This window comes from Aythya marila (genome assembly GCF_965140915.1).
Source record: "Aythya marila genome assembly, chromosome: 2".
Lineage (NCBI taxonomy): Eukaryota > Metazoa > Chordata > Aves > Anseriformes > Anatidae > Aythya > Aythya marila.
Genome location: NC_139043.1, coordinates 33,816,392 through 33,827,035, shown reverse-complemented (window position 1 = coordinate 33,827,035; position 10,644 = coordinate 33,816,392). Strand labels below are relative to the sequence as shown.

Here is a 10,644-nt window from a genome sequence, read left to right as displayed (position 1 = left end):
ATCTTCTATGACATAAGAAAAAAAGTGATGTAAGGTTTAATTTTAGACAATTCTTATCGTGATCTTCCAAAAAAATTGAATAATCCAAACTAGAAATAGAAAGACCTAACTACTATCTAGTCCACTTTCATTACCATTATTAGTCCAAATTATGTTACCCAGTAGATTATTGTTTTAAAATGTGCTGCAGAGCATATGTATTTCTATTCAGATGCTGTAGTCAATGTACATTTACCTTGCTTGGTTTTAAAACAAGTAAAACAACAAATTCTGAGCATTGGCATAATTTATCCTTTCCTTGCATAAACAAATTACTTCTGGTTATACCTCAGTCTGTCACATTAAGTCACACTTCACTGAGTTGTCTTATTGCTGTTTGCATTATAGCGGTGCCTAAAGACTTGGACAAAGACCATGGGCCTTTTGTGAAGCCTACACGCGAAGGATGCATTATTCTTTTGGGTGCAGATACACCTCTCCTTGTAATTACATCCTGAGCTGTGACAAAGTGGCTGCCAGGCAACACAGCTGTCAAAAACACATTGCAGGGCAGTTGGAGAGCACAAGTCAGATGAAATAATAGAAGTGTATGGGACATGAGCAGTTGCATAGAACAGCCAGTGCTCTTCATGTTCCTCCTATTTGATTACACAGCACAGCCTTGGCTATGTGTTTATGGCATAATCCCACTTGCCCTTTCAAAAGGGCTGGAGCTGATATTGCAAATTGGGGCTCACAAATCTCCCTGGTGTTTTGGGGTAGAGGAATGTACAGGGCACTTGACCCAAGTTAGGATTGTCACTGCAGAGTACATTTCTGCCCCTTTTCTGTCTTTTGTGTCAGCTATAGGTCTTGTGTGATGGGCCACATCAGCCAGCTAAAATAGCTGAACATTTTTTACAGTTACCTTTCAGGTGGATTGGTTCTGATTTGGCTCATGTCATGGACAGCGACTGTTGGTACTAGCAGGAAGGAGGTGGCAGCAGAATGTGGCTGGACAAAACCACCCCTTTTCAGGAGTACGCGGCTCAGCCTGCTTTGCACTGCTCATGAAGTCACATGCAGAGGATGCAGATGAGCTGATTTAATGATGGATGGCTGCAGAAAGGAGTAATTCTGCTTTCCCTCGCTTCCAGGTTGCTGCCTGCCCTGATCCTGCAGCTGTGTGGTCACAAGGTGGATCAATTCAGCTCTCTGGCCAATGGAAAACTCATTATTCCCTGAAGTGTAATTTTTCCACCAGACTGACCAGCTGACTGGAGTCAGACGGGTACCAGATCCAGTGTAAGGGGTGTGAGGGGAGTACCTGTCCAGTGGCTGCAGGCAAGACCACCTTTTCGCAGCAACCTGCCGTCAACCCAATGCCACACTGGCGCTGGAAGCGCCTGTTATGCACCTCTGCACCCTGACATGGGCTGTGCACATCTGCACATCTTCTATTACTTCTGTGATCCCAGCTGAGTTGGTTTAAGAAGCACAAGTGAGAAAAAAAACTATTTTATTTTTTGTAAGGTTAGTTTTGTGGTTAAGACAGCTCCTTGTTGGGCTGGCTGAGTGGTGGAGCTGGTCCCTGAGAGATCTGGACCTCACAGGTGGGACAGGGGGACAGCTTTTTGCAATGTCTCCGTTAGAGTGGCTTGACTATAATGCCATTTATTGAGACTTTTAGGCACAGGTGAATTCAACCTGGAAGAGCAGGTCAGCGTTTTTTGTAGCTCGGAGGCAGAAGATGTGTGCAAGCGGAGCCCCACCTTACACCGAGTGCTCTGAAGGACACAGACAAGAAGAGTCTGGCAGCAAGGGAGCGACACCTGCACCACTGCGAGGGCTCAGGCAGGGGTGAAACACAGCGCCAGTAATTCAAGGCACGGGGTTCCCGACGCGTGCCTCCTCCCTGCACCAGGAGTGAACGGGATCGGCTTCTGGCACCGAAGGCTCCCTCCTCAGCTCTTCCAGGGATTACCTGAAGTCAGCCGCCCCCCGGGACAGAGCAGAGGCGAAGGGACGGCCACCTCGGGTCCCCCGGCAGGACGTGAGGGCACCCCCCAGCCCCTCGCAGCCCACCTCCGACCCCAGCCGGTCCCCAGCCGGCGCCGGACCTGAGCGCAAAGGAGTTAACAGGACTTTCTGCCTCTTCCCGCCCGCTCCTCCTCCTCCTCCTCCCCATTACCTGCACTTTATCACCGCCGGAGCCGCGGCGCGGGGCGGGGGAGGTAAAGGTGGAGGGGAGCCGGCGGCTCCCCCAGCTCCTGCCGGGGGCTTTGCCGCCCGGCCGGCGGGGCCGAGGCGTGCGGGGGCCGCGGGGCTCCGCGCTCGGCTCCGCTCCGCTCCGCTCGGTGGGCGGGGGGCAGGCGGAGAGGGGCTGCGCGCCGTGAGCCCGGCCGGGATGCGGCATGGCTGGGGGCTCCGTGAGGATGCCGCCGCCTCCGCCGTGTGAGGCTGCGGAGCCGGCCCGCGGCTGGAGGAGCCCCGGCGGGGGAGCCCCCGACCCGTCGCCGCCGCCGCCGCCCGTGCAGCTGCGGCAGAAGCTGCGGGAGCTGCCGGCGCTGCTGCGGAGCGGGCTGACGCTGCGCAGGAAGAGCGCGGCCGCCGCCGGCCACCGGGTGAGCGGCCGAGGGAGGATGGAGGGAGGGATGCAGGGAGAGAGGGAGGGATGCAGGGAGCCCGCGGGGTGCGCCCCCGCCGCGGCCTGCCCACCGGGGCCGGCCCGTGGGGCCCGGGGCGGTGCCGTGCCCGTGGGGCCCCGGCGGAGACGTGGGGATGCGGCGGGGGAGCCCCGCGGGGGGATGCGGGGGGTCCCCGGGCGGCGGTGGCGGCCCCTGGCCGATAAACCAAATAGCGCCCGGCGCTGCCCCCCGCCGTCGTGCTCGTCCCTCCTTCCCCTCCCGGCCTGGCAGGACTCGCGTGGGCCGGGCACGTGTGGGAGCCTCGGGGCCGAGGTCGTGGCCTCGAGCGCTCGAAGCTCGGGTGGGTTCTGGGCCCTCACTGGCTGTGAGTGGGGTCGTGGGGTTGGGGATCCTAGGTGTGGGCTCCCTCGGTTTGTGGAAGGCTGATGGAGCGGTTTTACCAGGCTGTAAAACCTCCCCGCTTGTGCTTGGAGATGTACTGGGTGGGACTGGCGTCAAGTCACTGCAAAACTTACACAAACCTGGCCACAACCCCACCGTCTGGTAGCCAAACTGAAGGGGTTGGTGTCATCCCCACAGCCTTGGCTTTATCTGTGTGGGGAGCCAGGCGAGATGCCGTGGGGCTGTGGTGCACCGACAGCCACCTGTGTAGGCAGTGGGGAGAAGCCTTTACGATGTGTGTCTGTGCCCGAATCAACATTGCAGCACTCTGCCCGTATAAATAAACGCTTTCTCTGCACGGGGAAGTTGTTGTGAAATCGAGTAAGGTGTGAATTCAAAATGAAACTTGCTATGTGACTGCTTTGTTGTAAGAAGATATATGTGTAGGGAAGATAAATGGGATTAAGATAGTACGTATATTTACAGGAAAAGAGCTATTTCTGAACAATGTTTTGTTTCAGAGCCTTCTTCTAGAGTAAGTTTCTTTCTGAGGTGAGTTTAACCCACAGAATAAAGACTAGTCTGTATGGAGATGACTGATGATTTTTATTGTTCGGGTTAAATTGTAATCCACTTGGCAAGTGTCCATCCAAACACAGGGCTAAGGGGATTCTGTGAGTGTTAAATGGCCAAGTCCTTTCTGCCCTAACAGGAAGTTTACTACAGGTGTCCATCTTCCAGGGAAGATGAGACCTTTTCTGAATTCTGCATTGAGCTTAATTTATTCGAAAGCACCCCAGGAGAGCAGTGGAGTGAGCCCCCCTGTGAGGAGGAAAGAAGCGGTGCCCAGCAGCTGCTGGTCCCTGTGCTTGTTTGGAGCAGGTCTGAAACACTGTTTCAGCACAAGGGATTTGTGCCTTTTCAGGGAGATGCAGTGCAGAGCAGGCCCAGGCTGATCATCGTGGTTACTCTTCACTGCTACCGAAAGCATTTGATAAGTGATCACTGTGAGCATTTGCTCTGTAAATATTTGGAATTGGGTGAGCTAACACCTCCATGAGAAGCCTGCATGGCTCCTGGGTTATACAGTTCTTCAGTCATCCTTGATGAAGCCTTAGTCCTGTCTTGCTTCCTAACAGGTGAGGGTCACCCATCTGTGCTGATGTGCCCTGTTACAGGCTGCCAAATTTACTAGTGGTACCATCCGTGGCTTTGTTTCGCCCGGAGGTTCACCTTGCAAAGTTTTTCTTCACCTGTCTATCCTGACAGGAGGATAGCTGGAGAGAGTGTGGAGAGTTTGTGAGCTTGGCTGGAGTCATTCCAGGAGATCTTGGATCAGTTGGCAATGCTGCATGGAAATCCTGCATGGCTCCAGCAGGACCTTCTGGCTGGTGGCTTAGTGCCATGTGGAGGACATGACTGCTGTGCTCTGCCAGCTCTGGGCTTGCAGGGATTCTCCTGCCTCTCCCCAGGACTCAGCTGGAATTATTCAGTGATGCAGGTCTCTAGTGGGGTGTCATGGGATGCAGGCAGGGCTGACAGCCCAGTAGGGAATGTCAGTGTCACTTGTTCCCTTCTGAAACAGGGTGAATGTTTGGGGTGCACGAAGGATCTCTTCCACACATGTGATTCCCCAGGGAGAAGTCTGGCTCCGTTATTAGTGCCCGTGTTGGTTCCTGCTTACTCCATTCTCCACATGCCCTTTCCCCTCAGAGATGAAATTTTAGGGGGATGGCACTTTCCATATATTTCCACTTCATTTAGAGAATAACTTCAACCCTGAAAATGTCAATATTTGGGACAGGGAATAGATATGTTAAATTAATAAAATAAAGCACTTTTTTTTTTTTTTTTTTTTAATTAGTCTCTTCCTTTTAAACCTGACTCTCAAATTGGAAAAGCCTTAAAATAAGGTTGGAAAAGGGTTGAATAAAACAAATATGAGATAAAGATTTATTAATTCCACCTCAGCAAAGTATTTCAGGTTAATCCAAAGTTCATTTTTGGAGGGTTTTCTTTTGCTTGTTTATGAAATAGCCATTTTTACCCCCCCCCCCCCCAGATTTTTTTTTTTAGTCTGATCTTAGTCTCTGGTGACTTTTTCTTTGTGCTTTTTTTTTTTTTTTTCTTTTCTTTTTTTTTTTGTTTGCTAAGCCACCAAGCTGAGAGTCTTATTTGTCCAGCTGGATTCATCAGGAATGTTGCTCACTTAGGTGAGCTGTTTTCAAATAAATGCTGACCAGCTGAAATTCTGGTTTGTTTAATTTCCTAGAAAAATATTATGACCCCTGAAGAGGGGGGGTCTCTCTCTGATGTTGACTTGCTGAGGGACCGCCTGCAGTGCAGTTTGCTTCCTCATCTATAACACACGGATAATCTGCATGCATGCATGCTTGGAGGTTATGGATAATAAAGTATAATGGAAGTGTTAAGGGTGTTATAATTATTTTAAGGATGTACTTCACTGCATGCTGTTAGAATACTTCCTGTGGTGCAGGGGAGGGGGAGAGCACTGAGTAGTATACAAAAAATGGAATAAATTTTGCAAACCAGTATGGGGTGGAATAATATTTTTTAAATCTGTTTAGGCCTCTCAGTCCTTGGTACTAGGCTGTTTGACAACTTGTGACCAGAGATGGGGATAATTGAACAATGTGGAATAAAATAGAGATAAAACAAAGCAGGCATTCTTCTCTCAGTTCAGTGAACCCCAAAACCAAAGTACAGGAGGACATTTTTGCCTTTCTATGTCAGCATGTGTCTGATTTTAATACACTTGAAGAACTTTGAGGTGGAAAAACACCTTGTAGAAAAGCTGCAGTACCCATCTTGTTTGCACTTTCCCATGTAAATGGGAAATGTGCACCCAGGTAAATGCCAATACTCTGTTGTACCCTAGTCATTTAGATAAAGCTAACCTTGAATCCCTCTGCTGGGGATGCCCAATGCTTTTTTTTTTTAAAGCTCCTGAACTTTGCAGTGGATGTTGGCGTTGTCCATGACTGTGGATGTTCTTAAATTAGGTCTAAGGGCAGGTCTAGCACAGATATCTGAGATGGCATTGTATGTTTGGTTGCAGTCTCACAGTAAGCTTGAGAGAGGGGTGGGTTTTACTCCTCTTCCTCTGCTTGGTGCTTTGTTGTTTCTGCTGGATAAAATAGCAGAAAATCATCCAGTCTTTTGCTGTGTTAGTTTTATTCCTACATACATATATATATATATATTTATTTTTATATATTTTTTTTTTGGTGGGGTGGGTGGATTCAGCTGGGTTCCTTGCCTAGTAGACATATTGCAACCCACCAGAGCTTGTGCAGAGGCAGAGGAGGGATGTGTTATGTTGGCTCAGTGTGTTCTGTGGAGCTGTTTCCCTCTGCCACATGCTTTCTGAAAATCTTTGGTAAGTAGGGGCCTTCTGTTTTTCTAGTTTGCCTCCTTGAAGCATGTATTGAGTGTACAAGCAGTAAACATGAGTACACAAGTCACGAACTGGCCTTGCTGTCCTTTCTGGCACTCAGAAGTCAGAGGGACAGTTATCTTGCACACATACACAGACACATACACATTTAAAATGACCTCTTCTGCTTTCTAGGTTTACTCTCACACACAACCAAAACAGTGCTGTTATACCTGAGTGTGGATGTTGCTTTTTGTCACAGTAGTGCTGCTGGAAAACTTCTGTACATTATGGTGCTACTCTGATACGGTGTTTCTCTGATATTGTGAAATTTTCACCATGGGCCATCCTGTGTGACTTGCTTGAAACTGAAGAAACACCATGACTATTTTCTCTTCTGAGATCCTGTAACGACTTTTGTGAGGTTCCCAGAGGTCTTCAGCCAGGCATATGTTCTCAGATGACCTTCACACTAAGAGACCCTAGCTCTGTTCTGAGTGACAGCTTTGCCCTATGTGTATATCAACATGTAAACCGGACGTAAGGCTACAGATTGAAAATGAACTAAGGAGTTAGGATATGAAAGCTAAGAGTTTACAAGAGTTCAGGGGAGACTAGGGAAGCTCATCGAAATTTACTGAACATAAATAATCCTCATCAAGCACAGAAAGTTCCCAAGCTGAAAATAGTTGGAGGGTTGGAGGGTATTAGAGAGATCTGTCATATATTCTGGCACTGGCAGCTGTCGTGCTATTGCAGAGAACTCTTCTTTGGCAGGGAAAAACATCAAATTATATGCAATCTGTTTTAATTAAACGAAGTATCCTAACCCCTCTTAGCCTACATTTTTGTAAACTTTTATTTGTCTCTTGTAAGAAGCTTTCAGTTGGTTACCTCATTCAAGTTATTTTCCTTGAATCAGTTCATGCTGCAATTGGGGAAACCATAATGTTGTAAATGAGGTTTTGCTAGGACATTAGAAATTCCCTGCTGGAAATATTCAGAATTTCCAGTACTTCTTTTCATGGCTACATTGTACTGGTAGTTCATAGTTACCCTTTGATTGAGACAAGCATATAGATCTGACTTGTATTCAGTTAATCTCTCACCAATGACTGACATTTATAGCAGTTCATATTCTTCTTTGATGCTCTTCATCTTGTTATTGACAGTGACCTTGTATCTCAGGCTGCTAAAGTATATCCTTCTAATATTTTGGTCCTGTAAGTCACCTCATCTACCTGTATGCCATCCTGTTTACATTTGTTTCGAGAATGCCTGATGTTTTGTGTGATCAAGACATTTCATTAGCACATTTATCCTTGTTTGACCAGATCTGTTAATGAGAAGAGTAGGAAAAAAATAGGAGAACAATTGTGTTGGTACCTATATTTACATGTGTTATAGATGCTTTACTTTTGGAGTTTTTCCTGCCTTTAAAAGATGTGGTGTTGTGGTGCTGATTGAAATCAGTGCACAGAAATACTGGATTGGCTTAGTGAATCGAAAGTTTTACTGTCACAGCTATTATTGAAGTGGGCTGATTGATATTGGTGACATTTTGCTTTAAAGCCTGCCATAAGAGTTCTACTCAGTAGCTTAATACCCTGATCATTTTGGCAGTTATTATGGGGCTAAAAATAGTTTCAGTAAGTAGTCTTGAATTTTTTCTATTGTAATCAGGCTTATTATGTATTCCTACTAAATGTATTTGATTAAGATAATTGTCTTTCACAGTATCCTTTAGCTTGTCAGGTCTGTGACTGGTGACACATGAAATGTTGAGTAATGAGTAAAATATCTTAGCGACAGTGACCACAGTAGCTGACAGGGAATTTCTGTGTCTCTTGTGTTTATTTGCATAATAATTTGTTTCATAGTCACTGTTCAGTGAATTACTAAATTGAGAATACTTCTTAATTAGCCCATGCGTTATGACATCTGAGAAATTGCGCCTGGCCTTTATTAACTACAGCTGAATGAGACCTAAGGCAAACCCATTCCTCTGCCCTCCAGAGTAACCCAGAAAGCTTTGCAGAACCCAAAGTTATGCTGCCTGTGGCTTCCCTGGTACTGTAGGTGCAGCTGGCAGTGCCAGGGCTGGCATTTCAGACACTTTCTGGCACCCCTGATGGGTGCAGGTGATGCTGCCCACATGCAGGGAAGAGGTGCCATCGTGTGGCTTTTACTCATGGAAGATGCACAGAAGTTCTGCTGAAGCAGAAAATGCACCAGCTTGCTATAGGGTAGGACCTATGTAGCTTCCTTTCTCTGTTTTGGCCAGATTGTATCCTGGTGAGTCCCTTTGATCCATTGTCAGCTGCTATAAAACATGGTCTTATCTTTAACCACTGCTGCAAATTGAGCTCAACCTGAAAGCACCTTGAGTAAATTTTGCCTGTGCTCAGTCTTCAGGTGCTGCTTTTTTTGTGTGTTAGTAATAAAACTTTCAGTCAGGGACTGATGAAAATATGTATTGGTCATGCATGTTTTTGTAATTTTGGTTGAACAAGGATATCCTGAATTTCACTTTCAGCTTTGCTCCTCTTTGTGCAGGATGTGGCCTGCGGATTCTCAGGTGGGATGCCGTATTTTGTGGCTTAGAAATCCATCAGGAGTATCTCTGTATAAAATAAAATCAGCTCAATTGAAATTAAAAGGAATGTGTTCAAGTATTTGGAAAATTTCTGCTAGTGTTACATCTTGAGGAGAGGAAGGCTTGATTTATAAGTGAGCTGACTGTCCTCTTATATATTTAAACAGAACTAAACAAAATTCACTTTATGGAACAGTATACTTTAATTTTCTTGGTTGCAAAGCTGCATTATTGGATAATCCACACTAGATTTCTTAGACAAAGGGGATGAGTGAACAAGCACAGTGCTGTGCAATTATGACAAACTGTGTTAAGGTTTGTATTCACCTGTTGTTACTTGTGTTCCCCCAGTGATTTGAATGCCTTTCTGTACTGGGAGAAAATAACAAAACAAGCTGTGCATTTTTATGCTAATGAAAATGCCGAAAATAGGAGGCAATGGCATTTTAAAAAGGGTAAAAACAGAAAAATAAAATATTCCATCTTTTCAACATAACTCATGGAAAGCCATTGCAATAAAACAGATGTTTTATCCTTAATATTAAAAAAAAAAAGTAATATTTCACATATTGGAAAGGAAGCTTATCCATATTTATGTAAACTACTATGGGCCTTATGCAAAAGATTCCATATCTTTAAGATGGTTTATGTTTTCCTCTTGTGCTTATTACAAGTTTCTTTGAGAGAATTGGATTTAAAGGTGTCTGTCAAGATGTGGAGTACCTACTGTTGCAGAGTTACTGCACCGGTAGGCCCAGGCAGTGGACAGAAGTTGCCTACATGGTTATATCTGAAGTGTTCCTGTCCATCGATGGTTCCTGACCTTTCCTCAGGCAGTCACCATATTTTGAGCATATGCAGTCACCATATGAAATGATGGGTTTCAGAACATGGACTTATGTTCTGACTCTGCTCAACTCCTCAAGATCCTCAATGGATTCTCTCCATGTTTCTGTGTTGGATCCCCAGGCCAACAGATGCTGTAGTCACTCATGGATGGGAGACATCTTTTCTAAGTATTGGTTGGGGCTCAGGATGGTGCTGTAGTACAGGAAATAAAATAGGGTACCCTCTAACAGTGGGCAGTGTGAGGCTGCCCTGTTTTCGGTAGACCTAGGGTTGTCTTAGGCAGGTTGCCCATGGACTTGCTCTGCTGAAGGCAGCTGATTGCAATTCTTCATGCACAAAACCTAAAACCTCTTTTTCTTTAAGTCTTGCAGATCTCTTAGGATCCATACACATGGATTGATTTAAGTGGGGTGTTTTATGTTAGTTTTTAGTATTTGTTGCACAAATGTTATCTATGTGCCACCTTTTGATTTAAATATTTTTAATTGTATCTGTGCTTTTGGCAAGAGTTTAAGGATAAAAATGAAGTCACTGAGGCTCTAAAATTAAAAGCCATGGCAGCAGGATCTGAACATTATCCTATCAATGTTTCAGGTGTAAAAGACAGTGCCTATTCATTATTGTCATGATGTCCTTTATCTTGGTTAACTTATGGTTTGACTTGGGTTAGTCTGACCTTGTAAAATGATCTACTTATGGCTGTTGCATTAATCTATGGTCAATTATTAGTATCTAAATCTATAGTATACTTTTTATTTTGATGAATTCCTCTTTTTAAGAGAGATTTTCCTAGA

The 10,644-nt window shown here is 45.7% G+C and overlaps 1 protein-coding gene across 2 annotated transcripts in view; it reads left to right on the top strand.

The window, feature by feature from the left end:
* Window positions 1-1,289: 1,289 nt before the first annotated feature.
* The window catches only part of RAPGEF5 (Rap guanine nucleotide exchange factor 5), a 160,943-nt gene continuing 151,588 nt past the window's right edge, over window positions 1,290-10,644 (top strand). For both annotated transcript variants that reach the window (XM_082753751.1, XM_082753750.1), the window contains exon 1: window positions 1,290-2,603. In XM_082753751.1, coding sequence (XP_082609877.1) covers window positions 2,394-2,603 — 210 coding nt within the window. In that variant the 5' untranslated portion in view covers window positions 1,290-2,393. The remainder of the gene's footprint in view (window positions 2,604-10,644) is intronic.